This window comes from Lissotriton helveticus, chromosome 2_1, assembly GCF_964261635.1.
Source record: "Lissotriton helveticus chromosome 2_1, aLisHel1.1, whole genome shotgun sequence".
NCBI classification, from domain to species: Eukaryota; Metazoa; Chordata; class Amphibia; order Caudata; family Salamandridae; genus Lissotriton; species Lissotriton helveticus.
The window spans coordinates 1,162,256,715-1,162,276,326 of NC_136059.1; the positions used below are offsets into that span (position 1 = coordinate 1,162,256,715).

The 19,612-nt window shown below is 43.1% G+C and overlaps 1 protein-coding gene across 1 annotated transcript in view; it reads right to left on the bottom strand.

Moving 5' to 3' along the window:
* EREG (epiregulin) overlaps nt 1-19,612 on the bottom strand; it is a 100,737-nt gene that overhangs the window by 13,270 nt on the left and 67,855 nt on the right. Inside the window, exon 4 of the mRNA XM_078676011.1 lies at nt 7,833-7,985. Coding sequence (XP_078532137.1) covers nt 7,833-7,985 — 153 coding nt within the window. The remainder of the gene's footprint in view (nt 1-7,832; nt 7,986-19,612) is intronic.

Here is a 19,612-nt window from a genome sequence, read left to right on the forward strand (position 1 = left end):
TGCTAACCAGAACTCAGTGCCAGTGTTATTAACCCTTAGAAACAGTTAATCCATACGGCTCTACCCAATTAGCAAGTACTGACTTACTTATAAGTCACTAGAATATGGTACCCAGAGCTTTAAGGCAGAGTACCCACACATGGCTGCCTCACTGGTTGTGCCACCCTGAGTGTAACATAGGACAAAATGGCTCCCAGCATGCTACTATAGACTGGAAGGGAAGTGTTTACACTGCCAGTTTGACTTTGCCATTAAAGCCAATGGCAAAGGCATCAGTCCCTCAACACTGGCTGTCATCCCAACCCGGCTAACTTCTGAATAGGATTACCTAACTATGTACTGTAAGGCATCAAATTGATCATATGAAAAATGAGCCCAAAGTTTGGGTTCGTAGACCTCTCTCGTGTTGTGACCAGATACAAAATAATATTTGATGTGGCCAGAAAAAAGAAAAATATCTTTTTTAGAGTCTATTGAGCATCCAGCACTACGGATAAACACTTCCGCATTCAGCGCAATCACATCCTCCCAACATGGCCGACTTATCCAGACGGTCTAGTCCTCTGTTAGGCGCACCCGGAAACGGATACCAACAAAAGAGATCCCGACGGAACGCATTCTAAGATGCGGTCCGAGAGGGAAGCAGACAGGTAATCCCGTACGGTGTTGCAAGACAGGAAGTAAGTGACTAAGGGTCCAGAAAGATCACGAGCGATAATACCTTTCCGCTCTTGAATTTTTATCGTGTGCATTCTCTCCCTAAAATAACGGTCCGTTTGTCTAAACTATGACCTTTACAGCATTGCTTCCACCTAAGCAACACCGCCCCTCCCAGAGACCATGAAGTGCGATTGAGCACCTTGACATGTAATTATCGGCATTCTTTATTTGTGTGTTTGTGTAGTGTGTCTCATGTTTGTGTCACAGCTAGTTTTTATGTCAGTGTCTATGTATATACAAGCATGTGTTCTATTTCACCATTTGCTAGACCTGAAAGCCTGCACGCGCCAGTATGGGGCAACTTGCACCATATAAAGCATGCATATACAAGTATATGTATTGAAATGTGCAGCATGAAGGACTTACTTAGTCCCCGATCTCTTAAAGAGAAGGGAAAGGTGTTTATTTAATGTGTCTATTTCAATTTACAGGTTCTCCAGTGAACATATACATACATCAGTAAATTTATTACGTATGAATGTCTTAACCTCGCATGTTTATATATTAAACAGCGGTCACCACGATCTTATTTACTAATATTTACAACCTAAAATTAGGATTTTAGGAGTGGAAATTACAGGGCTGGTCCCTGTAAGGTCCTGAAGAAACGCTAGGGGTAGCGTGAAACATGTTGACCATATACTGAGCCCGCCTCCATAATTGGTCGGTCCACAGTATAACCCCATTTTTAACATACCAACCTAGGAGCAGAATAAAACATTAAGGCCCACTAGCACGGTATTTTTAAATTCACTTACTCACCCACTCCATTCCACAACACCCTTTTTTTGCACCACACATAGTCCTTCACTTTACAGTGCTCCTACGTAATTCGCAAGTCGCAGCACGCCCCTTTTCGTAGAGAACTGGGATGGCCCCAATGATGAAGCATGTCACCGTGAGGAAACTCCGGTGAGTGAGGGGACTCTAAAAAAGATATTTTTCTTTTTTCTGGTCACATCAAATATTATTTTAATATTATTTTGTATCTGGTCACAACACGAGAGAGGTCTACGAACCCAAACTTTGGGCTCATTTTTCATACGTTACTTTAGGAGGACGACCTCCTCTCATGTACCTCCTTATCCCTCTGATTTGTACATATCAAATTGATCATGTCATTTATTCCAGCTTGATGCCCAAGTCGAGGTTTTTCTCACTTTTAAAGTTAAGCAACTTTTAGAAAATTGCCACTCTGTGTCCAGCTAGTCCAGTGATCTCATAAAAGCCTTAGCTCACAAACAAACCTCTGCCTGCCTAGGGAGATATGTGAACAGCTCCCAGGCTAAAGAACAAAGGCAGTTGCCGCAGAGTGAGGTGTTAGGCCCTCGCCCATGAAGGCCACTTGGGGTGTTAGCCCAAAAGGTGAACTTCAAAGGGGAAGCCGCCTTTGAAGGGCCACCTGCAACAACAATTCCAGACAGTATACCTTTTGTTCCTGCAGACCAATCGGAGACAGAGACAAGGAGAAAAACCCATCCCCAAACAAGTTTTCCCATAGGTGTGTAGCCCACAGGTAGCCATAACTCTAGAACAGGCTACCGAGCTCCTGGAAGCTGAAGAAGGGTCCCGACATTTTGAGTCTGGTTAGAAGAGTGCACTCTGAGATAGCAAGATGCCGCCCTTTGTAGAAAACACATCACTAGGCGGGAGCGGACCCTGTAACCCATTGGCTAGTGACTGGGGGGGTCCTCTCAGGGCAATTTTCTTGGATAAATCTGTCAACCTGCTCGCCAGATCACTCTTGACTTCAAGAAATGACTGAAAAAGGACTGCCATGCTGCCGTCGGAGGGACTGCATCTGCCACACTTTAGACTAGTGAAGTTTGACTGTGCCTGCTCCACCTGAACCAGGCAAAAGAGGATTCCTGGTTTCATCTCACTTTAGTGACCCCAAGGATCAGGTGGCTGATCCCCTGGAACCAGCTCCAGGGACACAATATCTGAAAGCGTCCAAACCAACAAGTTGGTAGCCACCACAGATGTTTTGTCGCCTTTGGTCGCCGAGAGCACAAAAAGACAAATCCAAGATAGCCAATATCTGCACCTGTGTCTCCTGGAAACCGAAAGGCTACCAGAAACTGGATTCATTGCACTCAAGGGACACTAGCCACCAACTATAGATTCCGCCCCAACCGCAGTGCAACAAAACCAGTAACCCACCATTGGCTGGCCTGCAACTGCAACGTAGAGGACTTCGAGGGACTTTGATCACTGTGAGTTGAGTTGCCCTTCATTCCCCTTGGGACAACCACAAAGACACTCGCATCAACCGTACCTCAACTGTAGCATCATTTGAGCATCTTTAGCCTGAATCCCCAGCATCAGGACCACTCTGTTATAGTCTATTGCAGTCATCCTGTAGAGCTTGGAACTTGCCCTAAAAATGCTCTGGTGGCCAGGTAACTGTTCAAATGATCCTTTCTGGCCCCCTAGAGCTTTATTATCTCAGATTTGATTCCCCAAGCCGGGCCGGAGTTGCCGAACTAATGCTTTCAAACTTTTCAAAAGTTTACACACTTTTTGTTGACCAATGCTTGTTTGCGGTTATTTTTAAAATCATTGAAAAGTTCTACAACCTGTATCTTCGATACACTCTGATGGATTTTGATCATCATGGTCTCTAAAAATTCATAAAAATATGCTCTATGTTTATAAATTGTTGTTGTGTCTCTTTCTTGTGTGACTTTCTTATTTCGTTGTTTGGTGCTGTTGAATGCTTCACACATTGTTCCTTTGCTAAGCCTTGCTACTCAAAGCCACAGTTACACAGGGTTGAGCTTAAGGTTTACACATGAGCCTGACTGGACCCAAGACAGTTTTTGTGTGTATTACATGATAAGGTCCCACAGCCACATCATATCATACACCCAAATTCTCACAGATATACCCAGAGTGTTTTTCTCTTTATTATGTGATTCTCGTTGTATGGTAAAAGAGATATTTGTGGGATGTTGTGTGAAATTGGGTCTCTAGTTGGCAGAGGTTTACACCCTGTCCAAGTAGGTAGCACAAACCTAGTCAGGGTAGGTCAGATATACAACCTAAATTAACCTGTGCTCACCGTCTGGCACCTTGGCACAGAGCAGTCAGGCTTAATTATATGTAAGGTATTTGGGCAACACTTAAATTACAATAATAGTGAAAACACCACAAAAAGACTCCACACCAGTTAAAAAAATAAAGACTATTATGATGAGTAAAACAGGATCAAAATAAAAAAAATCCAATAAGTAGAACTTGAGATATTAATTTTTAAACAATAAACTACAATATAGAGCTTAAAAGCAAATAGCACCTAGGGGTTACTGGAGATCTTGCTGGACCAGAGTAAATCCAAAGTTCAGGCCAACAGCGACGGAGGGTAGACCGGCTACAGGACCCACACAGATCCCATTGACGAAATACCTTGGATGAAGCATGCATCGGCGCAGAAGACTCAATGCGTCGGTTCCGTACCATGCAGTTGGGTGAATGTGTCATTGTTGAGCCTTGCAATCGGGTCCTGTGTCATCCCCAAACTCATTATGATGCAGGCACTGCATTGTCATTTAACCTTGCATGCCGGTAGCATGTTGTACCTCATACGATACATGCGCTGCGTCGTCGTTGAGCCTCACAATCAGGTCCCACATCGTCGCCGAACCCCTTCCGATGCAGGCGCTGTGTTGTCGTCGAGCATCATAGTCTGGTCCTGCATCACTATTGAGCTGCGCAGGGATGTCCTCCAAGAGCACTGCATCAGTTGCGATCAGCACAAAGTTGTTACTGTGTCGATTTTTGTATAAAAAGCAGCAGAAGAACCCACTTTTAAGGCCCAGGACTGGATTGGCACCTCTTGGCAGGGTAGGAATCAAGCAACTGAGTAGGGTTGAAGGAAGTCCTTGATGTCCCTGGAACTCTAAGATGTTTCTGGCTTGCCTCCTGTTTTAGAGTCTTTAAGTTCTTGGGGGATGTCGAGATGCAGGTTCAGTCCTTCCCACTCCTAGGCTAGAGGCAGCAGGCCAACTCAGCAAAGCAGTTCAGCATAGTGGCAGTTGCTCCTGGCAGCACAGCAGACCTTCTTCCTGGCAGAATGTCCTCAGATCCAGAATTGTACTGAATTGGTGTTTTTGAGGTCCAGTACTCACCCAGTTGTGCATTTGAAGTGAGGGAAACTTCAAAGAGGCCTTTGAAGTACACATGGTCCCTGCCTTTCCTGCCCTGGCTCCAGACTCACTACAGGGTGGGTAATCAGCTCTTTGTGTAAGGACAGAACCTCTCCTTTTTGGGTGCAGGTGTCAGCCCCTGCCTCTCTTCCTCCCCAGGAAGAGCCATCAGAATAGAGATAAGTCCTTAGACATATCTAACCCTCCTGTGTTTGTGGCTGTTTAGAGGTAATGCACAAAGCCCAGTTGTCACCCAACTGAGAAGTGTATTCAGGGACAGGCAGAGACACAGAAAGTTTAAAGTAAGAAAATACCAACTTTTTTAAAGTGGCATTTTCAGATTGGCAACTTAAAATCCAATTTAGTTGAGATTTTAAATTCTGAGTTCAAAGACACCAAACTCCAACGGTCTATCTTTTCCCAATTGGAAACTGCACTTAAAAGATGTTGTAAGGAAATTCTAATGTTAGCCTATGGGAGAGATAGGCCACGCAGTAGTGAAAAAACAATGTAAGAGTATTTCACTACCAGGATATGTAAAACTTAAAAGTCCATGCCCTACTTTTTAAATACACAGCACCCTGCCCCCTGGGCTGTCTAGGGTCTACCTTAGAGGTGACTTAAATCTAATAAAAAATAAGGTTTGAGCCTGGCAAGTAGGGTAACTTGCCAGGTCGAAATGACAGTTTAAAACTGCACCCACAGGCTCCGCAGTGGCAGGCCTGAGACATGTTTAAGTGGCTACTGAAGAGGGTGGCAAAATCGGTGCTGCAAGCCCACTAGTAGCATATATTTACAGGTCCTGGGCTCATATAGTGGACTTTACCATGGACTTATAAGTAAATTAGATATGCCAATTGGAGATAGGCAAATGTTACCATGTTTAGAGTACAGAACATATGCAATTTAGCACTGGTTAGCAGTGGTAAAATGTTCAGAATCAGCCAGGACGCCGAGGGACCCGAAATAGGTATCACGCAGAGGACACTCTACAACCAAATTGGTAACGGGAGTGCCTCTTCCCCGCGCCCTGAAACACTGGACCAGATTGTTATAGCGAAGATTTTTCTCGCAAGCAGCAAGTGTCTGTAAGTACACAGACTCTGCATTTTATCTTTCACTTTTTCCACACACCTTAGTGCGTGTGTAGAATAAAATCAACCGTGGCACCACCTTTTGTCATTCACTTCACTTGTCTCTTGGTCCTGACGAAAGTCCCGCCCAATTTTTAGGGACTGACACATGTAGACCGCTACACATAAGTCAACTCGTAGCTATAATCTTCCTATTTGTAGTTGCATCACATATTTTTAACTAATACCCTGGGCCGCCAAGAATAAAACAGTAGGTAAGGATTCCCAGAGGTATTTTTTAAGATTCACCTTCATCCACATCACACTGTTGCACGACACCTGCTCCGCTGTAATCAGGCATGGAAGCACAACCAGGCGGCACTCGGCTGCCTGGTTGGACCCCGATGATGAAGCATGACCCCAACCAGGTTGTGTGTGAGGGGTTTATTAACAAGACCTATTGGGTCCAGCCAAAAGGCCGCAATCACAAGTGACCTAGAAGATATTCTTAACACACAGTGGGCAAGTCCACATTGATTCTTTATCAAACATTTGGGGACAGGACCCGCCCCTAAAAACCCTTGCTCTCTCCATTGTTTAGCCTCCGATAAGTAAATGTTACCATGTTTAGAGTACAGAACATATGCAATTTAGCACTGGTTAGCAGTGGTAAAATGTTCAGAACCCTAATGCCAGATCTAACAGATGTCTACTAAATTCAATGATTCAAACATTCATGCACCAACATGGTTTGACCTGTTTTGATTCCTAATCAGGTCAAAAGCCTTCTTCAGAGTGATAGTGCTTTCCAGATCCCTAGCTATCTACAGTGAACTGTCATGAATTTGTGATGACGCCTATCGCTCTCATACCACAGGTTTTGAATCAAGGATATCCTACTTAGGGTAATATCTGCATCTCGAACACCAGTGTGGGCACTTCCCTGTAATCACACATTCCTTTTAAAGGCGAACACCAGAGGAGGAGGGATAGGTAAAAATACTGGCACCAACCCTTGACAAATGTGTTCTACTTCAAAGCAATTCATGCAATGGCAGTGCTAACTGATAATATAACCTGGCACAAACGAAGAAGTGCTGTTCCAAATAGGAGGGAATGGGCTGGTTCTGCTTCAGATTTTTCCAGTATCAAAGGGAAGTGATCAGATAGCCCAGCAAACTTCCAATCTTTGCTTGTAACTAAAAATATGTTCGCCCTTCAGCTGACTGTCACTTGATTGCCCATTGCTTCCTTCTATTTTCTGGTATATTCAATCACATGCTTCTATGGTCCCTGTCATATCTAATGTTAGGAGTTGAGGGGGAGTAGTCGTCTGGAGAAGCATATTCAGGAGGGAGCTGGAACACAGAGATGAGAGGGAGGTATAAGTGTACTATGGTACGTGCGCAGTCTTACCACAGATTCAGGAGTAAAACAGTTTAATAAATTGGATAGAAATGTCTTTAAAAATTAGAAGCATGTACAAGGTATAGATTGGTATCAATAAGAGCGTTTGCATATTTGGGCGTATAGTTCCACTCTTCATATTACAATTCCTGGGAAATATATACTCAGATCAAGCAACAATTTAATTTCTCTGTAATGATTATATGTTACTGTGTCTCTTTGTTCTCTATGAAACCAAATAAACAAAGTTTAAAAAAAATCACAATTGAATTCCTTTCTCTTTGCTACAAGATGTAGAAAGTTTGACATTTGCCAGATATGAGTTTCACTTTTCCTTGACCTCCTATCAAGCCTGTCACTTTCCTAAAGAACTTGTAAAGATGTTTCGTCATAACTTCACAGTCACTGGATCCAACAACACAGACTGAGAGTCAGGTGAAAGAAGAAGCGAGCAGAAATACCTTAAACAGGAAAGATGACTTACCATTTATACGCGAAGAACGCGCCTAGGGCAAGAACAGTGACAAACGCAACGCTCAGAACTACGGTGAGGACCACGTATTCTTCACTCAAAGGCTGACTAACAGGTCCGATTTCCAAATTCATGCATCTTTCACCAACGTAGCCCTTTTGACACCTAAAATTAAAAGCAGACAAAAGGTTAGGAAGCCTGTGGGATATTCAACTACTCATAGCGCGAGGACAATGTCTGCAACATGTGCACCCATAAACATTTGAGGGGTGCAACAGGGTGTCAAAGTGACACCCTGCTGCAACAGGGTGTCAAAGTGACACCCTGTACCCCATCAATGTTTTCCCCCTTTTACCGAATCGGTATTTACTGATTCGGTAATTGCCATTCATTCCTATGGGCCTCCAGGCCCAATCTTAACGATTCGATAATTTTTACTGATTTTTTAGCTACATAGCATTTACCGATTCGTTAATACCGAATCGGTAAAATTCGGTATTTACGAATCGGTAAATACTATTTACCTACATGAGGCCCCTGGTGGGTAAACTTACGGGCGATCCAAGGGCTGGCAGTGGTGACTAACCTAAGCTGCCCTGCCTGCCTGATTCGCCAAATTGCACCGTGGCCAACCCAATCGGTGCTACCATTTATGTACCCCTTTTTTACATATCCCTTTTTTGTTAGTTACACTACAAGTGTGCAATAACACCGGTTACATCACAATGCCTGCTTCCTGCTGCTTAAGGCTAGAGAGAAATAGAGAAAGCTTTTTGGGGTTTTGGGAATAGCTCATGAGAGGTCAGTTACAGCCTTTAGGGGTCTTGCCTATAGACAGTTTCAATAATCTCAAGTTACTAATATGTACAGAAGAATAGAGGGTTTTAGTCAGCCCTCTTCAGGCATTGGCTGCAGACATTTCTTAAAGGCTGCCATTGGCTGGTTGGGCGGTGCTTAAAAGCTTGACACTTCGTGGAAGATTACATGGGCCATAAACTCTTCTGCAGTTATAACCTTGCCACTTTGCTGCCACCCCTCTTGCGATTATTAAGAATTATCCGCAACCCTCCCATTTACAGTGCAGGAAGTGATTCCCCTCCCTCCAGTATCGGGCTCCACCTTTCTCTGAATTAGGCATTGCTTCACAAGGACTAGCAAACCGAAAACATTCCAAAATGACCGCCATAAATCCCCGTGCATTTACAACAGCCATTTCGTAATGGAGTTTTAAAAAGCAAACTGAGTACAGGAAAAGGTGCCTGAAACTAATATAAGTATACATGAAAATGTGGCAATGCATTAGTGAAACATTTGGCACAACACTGACATCTATTCGACAAGCTTAATGTTGCAATTACCGATTTATTTTCTATGTATTTACCCACCATCTTTAGCTGTGTATACATTAGCATATGAGCAATAGCAAAAAAAGCAGGTAGAAACGGTGGTTTCATACGAATATCACTTGCAACAGATCGGGACTGTCCTAAAACTCTGCAGTCACAAGGCTGGGCTGACGTTTTCCAGACATCAAAAACTCGCTCCGTCACTTTCCTATCCCACGGCTAGCAGTAGCATCCTCTGCACGGCTAGGTGAGCAAGTGGGGAACAGAGTAACTTTCCCTCCCCTTCTCCAGCCCCTCACTCTAATGTCTCCAATCGAACCTAACAGGCAGGCCATGCAAACTGCCAGAAGAGTAACAAGGTGAACGAGCAGGCAGATTGACTTAATGCAGAGGGGTGAATGGGGCGATCTAATCAAAATAAAATGCGAGGCACTATTAGTCATGATTTAAAGTAAGAAAAACGCTGCATGGAGATGACCAATTTGTATCGAGGTAATATCGGTACTCAACAGTACCATGAGGTGGCATACCCTGGAATTGGGAGGGAGAGTGGGAGAGTGGGAGAGTGGGAGAGTGGGAGAGGGGGAGAGGGGGAGAGGGGGAGAGGGAGAGAGAGAGAGAGAATGTGTGTGTGTGTGCGTCTGTGTGGCATATGTGTTTTTGATAATGTTGTGTTTTGGTGATTTGTGCAGCCTCTTTGAACAGAGCCTGTGTTTGTTTTACTGAGTGTTGACATTACAGCTGTGTGGGGCAGGCATGCACAGAATTCGTTGTCAGGAAGCTTCCATGCCCTGCAGCTCAGACAGGACTGATACTATCTGCAGCAGTGCTGTGAACTTTTAAAACATATTTTTCTTGAGTTAAAAGGCTCTGGGAGGGGTATTGCTAAATTGACACACTAACTCTTCTGCCATTATTTTTATGACTGACAATCATGTCTTCAAGGTAATTATTTACCATTGTTGGTGGAAGCATTGCTCACTTTTCTGGGCCAGGGTGCTGTGAGCAGGGGACAACCATGTCATGTCAGACTTAGCAGGGCAGAGTGGTTCTTTGCTTTAACTTGTTATCCACAAAATGATTAATGAAAATATTGTCTTATGTGCTATGCTTTACGGATTGTGTAGACATTTGAGAATGTCTGATATAACGACTTACCAATAAGCAAGGTCATAAACTTAAAATTCTCTTACATACAGGCCATCTAGGTCGGAGGTGTGTCACGATTAGTGTGGGGCACTTTTATCTAAATTTAGTCAACATAAAACTACTTGCCTGTATCATTGCCCTTTCCTAACTATATTTTCTTTAGGCTTTCTTCCGGAAACAACTTTAGGACTACTTATAACCCACTCCATTGGCATGTTTCAGTAGCCATTGTGGTTCTCGCTTTGGTCATCTGGAATGAGAGAGCGGTTCTGTTTCACACTTTTGCACCTCAAGCCTTAATGTGATCCCTTTTTCCAATAAATTTCCATACATGGTCCTCTTTCATATAGGTGTGAGCCAGTCTAGAGACAGAGTCCTATGCCTGCCTGTGGAGAGCTGTGCTCCTAACAAGAAGCAAGTGGGCGGTACATGGATGGTCCCTATCAAAGGGACACATTCACAGATAAGTTAAACAGGATAGATAGGACTCCATTTCAATATCCAGGGGGGTTAAGTTTCTTCTACTAAGACCTTTCAAACTGCTAGAAATGTGCCTCTGTTCTTACATCAGTGAGCATACACTTGCCAAATTTACATGGACCTGTGGTGGACTAGCACTTACAACAACTCACTGAATGATGAATTTCCCTCACCCACCTTTCTGTATGTTCGATAGGGAAGTTGAAGTAGCCCCTTGGTTCTGCTCAATATCCATGCATGGTTGTGTAGATTGTGGAGTTTCTGCGGCAGCAGATTCTTATGAAAAGATAGCTGAAGTGGCAGGTGTATGCTCACGGTCAGCAAGTCGGAATAGCAGACTCTGAGGCCAAGCCGGGGCTATCAGGTTGAACTTTACTGGACCTTTCTTGTCCCTCCTCTGGATCATGGATGTCATTTAGGGGTCACCCGGGGACGCAGATGTGACCCCTGGCTTGCCCCTTGTGACCCATAGCACTGCTTTTGCGACCCTTGATGAGGTAGCGAAATCATCACCTTATTTTTCTGCCAATTTATTTTTTACACTATTTTTCAATATTAGTGTAAGAAAAAAGGGGGCACCATAAGCTAAAACGAGACTTTCAGTGGCATTATTATTGTAAGCAAAACAAATTAAAAAAAAAATGTAAGTAGTGTGCGTGCCTGTGGGTGAGAGTGTGTTTGTGTGAAAGAGAGTGTGTGCTTGTGAGTGTGCATCTGCATTTGTGAGTTTGAGTGTGTGTGAGTGAGTCAGTGACAGGTGGTGAGTGAGAGCCACTGACAGATAGTGAGTGAGTGAGAATAAGTGTAATTGAGTGTCAGTGAGTAGGAGTGAGTCAGAATGAGTGACAATAAGAGTGAGTGCACGAGTGAGGAAGTATGAGTGAGTGATACTTAGAGTGAATATGAGTGAGAATGGGTGTGAATGAAGGAGAGAGAAAGAGTGAGTGAAAGTGTGTGAGAATGCAGTCAGTGCAAGTGAGTATGAGTAAGTATGATTGAGTCAGAGTGAGGCTGAGTGAGAGTGTGTTTGAGTGAGTGCAAAAGTATAAGTGAGAATAAATGAGTGCAAGTGAGAAGGAATGCTGGAGTATGCATGAGAATGAGTGTGCGTGAGTGCATGTAAGTGAGAGTAGTGAAAATGTGATGTTATGCATGCTAGTCTGCCCTTCTCCAAGCTACTAATCATTCATGGCAAGAAAAATAATCCATACGGAACCAGGATTACAACGACACCCGCACAAAACATCAGAGCCACCCTGAACATAACCTCCTACAAAAACTGCACTGTTCCTATTCAAACAGCTAATAAGAACTATTGGTCAAATACTTTTCACTCTAAAAACCCACACCAACACTACAGCCAGGGTCCTCCAGGACCCAACCATTCCCTCTGTCCCTACATCTCCTGAATCTCAGCGACCCTCATCCTTACCTAGAACCTTCAGAAAAATCAGAAACAACTCACCTCCCTCAGAAATCATACATCTGACACCCTAAGCTAGAACCAAGAACAGAAACAACAACGTCCCTCCCTTCATACCCAATTGCAGTCCCTCCTCATTTCCACATTACTCCACCACCCCTATCCCCTCTATCCCCACAACCCTCTCACCCCCACAACCCTCTCCCGTCCACCGACGAAACTCGCCACTACAGGCAACTCTAACAAATCATAAAAAAGCCACCAGCATGCGCATACCCATCTAATTCTCGCCTACCTCTCTCCCAACCACTCAAACCTACCACACTGCCAGCCCAGTCACCGAACTACCAAACTATACTATCCCCAACCCTCTCTGCTCACCAACCCTGCCTCCCCCCCTCTCACCAATCTGAAATAGACTCACTCGAAACCCATACCAACCTCACTTCCCGGAACATACAAAACATTATCCTAGAAATTAGAAACATACTACAACTCGCAGAAAACTCTCTCTCTAACCTCAATCATTTTCAAACTCTCTAACCACAGCTAATAGCGCTATAAATACTATCCCACTGCCTCTGACTAAGCTACACCTATGCACACGCAAACTTCCCAACTACTTAACAAACTGGGAAATCCAATATTTACTACTCTACGAAACTCCTACTTGCCCCATCACAAATAAGGATGAATTCTCCATTCTCCAAATCCCCATCAACCCAAACAGAACTTCCCAACCGAATCACAGAAGGATAAACCAGAATAACCTTCTAACAATATCCCCCACCCTCGAAAATCACGAGCCGTCTTTAGAGAATGCCTCAACCCAGATCGCCTACCTTCTACTAAAATGCCACTCAGCCCAAAAACACACTTCTGACATCGCCGACCTCATCCTAAACCTGAAAATGGACATAACCACCCTCACGGAAACTTGGCTTACGGAATCATCCTTGCCATGACTATACCTTCTAGTTCCCCCGAATTATAACATCATAAGACTAGACAGACCCCACAAAAAGGGTGGTGGCATCGCCTGCCTACACCGATCTGACATCACCATCTTTAAGTTTCACTCCGATCCCCTGGATTCTTGTGAATACCTAGGGATCTCCGTAAAGTCCTTGGACAACCACTCCCACAAACTACACATACTCTACCATGCCCCAGGTAAGAACGCAGTATTCACAGACCAACTGATGGAAATCATCATTACAAACTCGTCCCCTCATTCCAATGACATATTCCTGGCGACTTCAATCTACACTTCGAAAGCCCCCTAGACAAGCAAGTCAATGCCCTCAAAACCTTCCTAGCAGACTATTCAGTGACACAAGGCATCTCAAAACCCACTCACTCCAAAGGTGCTACACTTCACTGGATTGTCTCCAAAGAAAAAATTTATATCAATCACCCCTTGTGATTGGTCAGACCATTACACCATTACCTTCCAAATTCCTTTCCCTAGAAAAAAACGTACTAGCAGCAAGTCAAGACTAAACACTGGACAAGAGACATGAAAAACCTCAACAGGAACAACCTAGCTTCCCACTGTGAGCAAGTTCTCACTCCTCCCAATAACATGTCAGACATGAATGACCCCACTGCTCACTACAACTCCACGATGACCAAAATCTTCGACCACGTTACCCCACCAAAACTCAAAAGAATTCCGGACAAAGACAAAAACCCATGGTTCAACGGAGCCCTGAATGAAGAAAGACACAAACTAAGATTAACTGAACGCAGATGGAGACAACATTCCCCCCTTCAATTTAAACTACTAAGGAAATCTAGAAATTCCTATAATAAAAGCATTCTACAATCAAAAAAGACTTCTTCAGATCAGAACTAGACAATGCCAAAAACAGATTGAAGAAGCTCTTTGAAATGCTAAAACAACATTCTAACAAATTGGCCAAAACCGCACTCTTAACTATGAAATCACAGAATAGTAGTGAAGAATTCTCTTCATTCTTTACAGCCAAAACCAACTACCTCCAAATCAAGCTAAGGGTGGCAGCTACCAACTCAGCCTCCCGAAAGAACACACAAGATGAAAATCCCAAACAACTGGATCTACCTCTCCCCAAAAATAACTCTCACTGGTCTACTTTCAAACTTTACGATCTCAGTGACAACACCAGAACATTAGCAGCGACCAAACCCAACAACCACTTCAATTACCCTGTCCCCTCTAACAGCCTATCCCACATCCACCATATTATCTCCCTTCTCTGGACCAAAATCATCAATGCTTTGCTAGTGCACGGTCACATTCTGGAATATCTAAAAACTGGTCAAGTCACCCCATCCTAAAAAAGCCGACAGCAAACATCTCCAACCCCAATAACTTGTGACCTATAACCAACATTCCCATGCTAGCCAAGCTCCTGGAAAAATGCGTTCAGCAACAACTGAACCAACACATCACAGATTTCAAGCTACTGAACAACTGCCAATCCGGCTTTAGATCCGGCCATAGCACAGAAACAGCCATTCTGCATATAGTAGACGACGCCCTCCTCTCCTTGACGGGAATGAAACCTGCCTACTAATCCTGCTCGACCTCTCATCAGCCTTCGATACCGTCAATCACGACAAAATGCTAAGAAGACTGTAAAACAGGATGGGTTTATCTGGCACAGTCCTTCAATGGTTCCAATCCTTTCTGGAAACAAGAACAAAATCGATCATGGTAAACAAAAATCTTTCTCCCGCCTCACCCAACCAACTTGGAGTACCACAAGGCTCAACCCTATCCCCAACATGATTCAACCTATATGTCGAACAACTAACCAAACTACTACAGCAAGCAAATATCTCCTATCACATGTACATGGATGATACTCAACGTTACATCAAGATCTCTTCCATTGAAGAGATAAATATGATGGATCAAGCTCTCGAAAAGACCGTCCACTGGCTAATGACCAACTTCCTCAAGCTAAACTTGCAAAAAACAGAATTTCTCTTAATCTCCCCTCCTAAAAGCTCGCTGGAAATAAAGGAATGGACGAGATGATCACAGTCCTGAATTGCACACCAACTCTGGTGGACTCCACAAAATCGCTAGGAATTACACTGGATAAGAACCCTAACATGCAAATGCACATCAACCTGTTGGCCAAAAATGCCCGCTTCTCACTCAGCTTTCTCAGAAAAATGAAACCATTCATCGAGATCTGTGACCTCAAAACTACAGTTCATGCTTTAGTTATATCAAGATTGAAGAACGGATGTACTACTCTCTCGGGGCTTCCCAAAATCTCAACAGCACCTTTAAAAGCCTTTCTCAATGCAGCAGCAAGACTCTTAACAGGATATAGGAAATTTGACCACATATCTCTAAACCTGAAGGCACTCAACTGACTCCCGTATGAAGCCAGAATCCAACTAAAGATGGTGTGCATCACTCATAAAGCTCTACACCACAACACCCCCCTTAACCTATCCCAAAAACGTACCTTATAGGGAGGATACAGACATTCTAGGAGCACCGACATCCTACTCCTGAAACCCTCTCATTTCAGCAACAAGAAAACATCTGACAGAGCATTCACCTGAGCAGCACCAAGAATATGGAACTCTCTACCTCTGCACATCAGAAAAATCTCATCTAAACCACTATTCAAAAGGGAAGCAAAATCATTCCTGATGAACAAGTTCCTCCCTTAATTCCACAAGGCACTGAACCAGTCTACGACTTCGAACTTGTTTCCTCAGTCCCGTTAATGACACCTTCGCCTCTATAACTGACGCGTTCTCAAACTTGTTCCTACTGTGACATTCTCATTGCTCTACCTGCCTAACCTTGTAAGAATTATTTTGATACTGTATCTGTTCTGTTGTTTTGCAAATTGCTCTATACTCACTCTACTTCCCTTGGAAAGCGCTCTGATACCCTACCCTGGGTCTTGTTCGCGCTATAGAAAACTCTACTTCTTGACTTATAGAGGCACTCATGGAAATATTCTACCACTGGCATACTGGAGGCAATTGTTAGCATAACAGGCACCTATGAAAAATACTGGTACTAGCATACTGGAGGTAAATCATAGCGTAATGGCCAACCTTGGAAAACAATTGGCAAACTTGGGAAAATTGTTGTGGGCACCCATGGCAAAATGCTTCTCTAAGCTCATTGGAGATACTTCTTGGCATAAGGGTGAAAAACCATGGCACGTGGGAGGGGTGCAACCATGACAACATTCTTTACCTGATTTACTAAAGGTCATTTGACATAAGGGTAAGGGTTTTTTTTTTACATGAGGGGGCATCCATAGAACATTCCCAAAACAATAGTGTGAACTCCTTCAGAGCGTCAGGTTTCATTGACTTCGTACACCTTGAAAGAACTTGAATAGGAATGAGTACCCTTTCAGAACAATTGGCGTTTTTGCAAATCTATGTGAAAATTAAGCTTTTTAAAACACTCTTTGACAATTTTTTTTAACTAGTTCTCATTGTGGGATTCCCTTGAGGTCACCTATAAGAGGTCTGGCTCACTGCAATTAATGGTAAAGATTACATCCCACCACTTTTGTTAAAAGAAATATGTAAGCATTTTTTGGGCGGTACTTCAAAACAAACACAGTCAGTATCAAGTAACAATATAGTCCAGACACTGAAGAGGGGAAGCATGTAAACAGTCTAAATTAAAAAATAGAAAGCAACAAAAAGTTTTAAGTCGATGATAATAGAAATAGATAATAAGTAATCAGAGCCAGTATAGATCTTAGAACACACAAAAGTGACTGGGACATGTAAAAGACTAAGATATAGGTGACATCTCCTATAACATTTTCCCAAAATAAAGAAACAGACATCCACAAGGTTGGCATATCTGGTGTACATGTCATTAAAAAATATCAAGATCAGTATTTGAAGCACATGTGTAACAAAAGTAGCAAATGTATATGTCAAACAGTGTTGGTTAAACGCAAAGGCCTAAATCCAGGTAAAGGGGTAGGAGTGACTGAACAAATGGGTGTAAAGGGCAACCAACACGGCTGCATATTAGAAGTCTTGGTATTGGAGGAAAGTGTCAAGGTGACCTCAAAGTGGAGCAGCTGGTCTTGGAGTTTGTATATGCATCTCTCGTATGTGGCTCAACAATATAGTTCAATGAACCACTCTTGAGGAGTAGGTACATGAGAGGATCGCCAGCACCTCAAAATACACACCTTCACCACCATCAAAGCAGTTATCCACCTACGCCAATGGGATGTAGTATCATCTATGTCTGTAAAGTTGTACAGTATGGCCAATTTGGTGGAGTCTGTAATGGTGATAGAGCTAGTGTTGTGTAATGCTCTCCTTATCAAGAGCCAATAGGATGTAAAAATAGGGCAGCACTATAATATGAGGAGAAGCTCATAGTCAACGGTCTGGTAAAGCCAGCAGTTATCATGTGGTAGCAGACAAGCTTTTTGAAATCTGTAAGGGGATCATGCAATTCTATAATCTCCTTCCTGTTTCTTAAAAAGAAAACAAGTCCCAGTTGGTCATGCCAGTAGATTTAAGGACTGTAATGTAGTGTTGGAGTAGACACTGTCAATAAGGATCTGTTATACATTTAAAACAGTGCCTCTAGAAAGTCCCCATGTCAAAGATATTTCAAAATGAGCAAGTCTGTAAGTCTCTTCACAATCTATCTCATAGAAAGTGGCATATTTACCAATATCTCCAATAGATGGACCAGGGTAAGTAGAAGTGTATTTGAAGTAATGCAAAAGATCAGAAAGTAGCTCCACTAAGGACATCTCCAATCATCAAGAGTGCTTTGGACCTCCATATTGCCCTATGCGTATGTCCTCATTCAGCTGGAGGTGTGACTCCCTGTGCATCAGACCATCAATCCCCAGACGCAGGTGGGCTTCTATCAAAGATTTCCGCATAGCTCATATTGTGGGGAGCAATGGGGATATTGGGAGAAGGTAGTGTCATAGAGAAGATCCACTCTTTCAGGGGCTTGAGTCAGTGCATGCTCTAAAAGCACCTATTGAGGTTGTGTGTCAAAAGGCAAAAAAATGTGGACCAACTGAAATAAGTAGTGCGCTAGATAGTTCATATGCATATCAGGAAGCTGGAGGCCCCCACCTTTCTATTTGCTTGTAACCGGGCAGGTTTAAGTCTGGGTTTTCTACCTGCCCAAGCAAATTGCCCAATACATTTATTCATGTCCTGGAGTATGTGTGAAGGGATGTGAAGGGACAACATGCCCAAGGAGATACACTTGGGTATACTCAGAAATTGATAAATATCAATACGCTTGAGTAGTAAACAACAAATAAATCGTCTCACTCCCGCAAAGGCAAGTACTAATTAAAACCTTTATTTATTATTTTTTTCATAAGTGCGAGCACATAGTATAATGTATATATTGTCTCACTTTCGGAGAGACAATTATCATCTAAAACTTGCTCTATGTGTTAAGTGCTAGCACACAGTACAGATATCAGGGTTCTCTTGTTCTAAATATAATAAGAAAACCATTCAAAGATGGCGCCTAGCAACAAACAAGTACGAGGGGTGATCACGTGATACGTACACGATCACGGAGATATTGCGGAGTAGGATAAAATAAATCACAGTGGCGGAGAACTGACCAAAAAGATAAAACCTATATTCTAAAATTAAAATTTGGTTATATATACTCAATCTTAAAACACATTGAATATAACCACCCATATCTTTTCGCGAACGTTTGCCAACTCTAAGATGGCGACTGCCGATACATTCAATGATATGGGAGGGTTAATAATTGTCCTCAGGTGAAATGCGTTACAGCCCAATTAGTGCATGTAAAACCAGAATATAAGGAGCGTCTCGACATGGCAGCCTCAGAATGGGACCATCCATGCCGACACTTCGATAAGAAAACGTCTGTCCGAAATAGGTAAGGAGCCGTTGTGAACCTGCATTAGGAGTCAGTTTGGGGGTGGATTACCAAATATCGAATATGGAAGTTAGATTTAAGTACGGTGGGAGGAGCCGACTTGATCTGCTACTGGGGGCTACTTTGTGAACTCACCTTGAATATGGGAAGTAGGTCTGAAGATGGGGGGGAAATAGCGCTAACATGGATAGTTAATGCTTTTAGTAACAATGATCTGCCTCTACGCTAATGCCCTATATTCCTGCGGTTTTGTTTTAGGAATCGCTCTTATCTGAAAACGTAAACATAAAATATGCCGAGATGAGCGGAAATGTAGCAGGAGCATACTTGATCGATTGTTGGGGGCTACGCCAGGAAACTATTATTGAATATGGGAGGTGTATCAGAATGTAGTGGGTAAAAGAGAGCTAATATAGATAACTTGGACCCTTTGCAACATTGATATGTCCACGTGTGAACGTTACATACTCTGTCGGTTTTACTTAAGCGG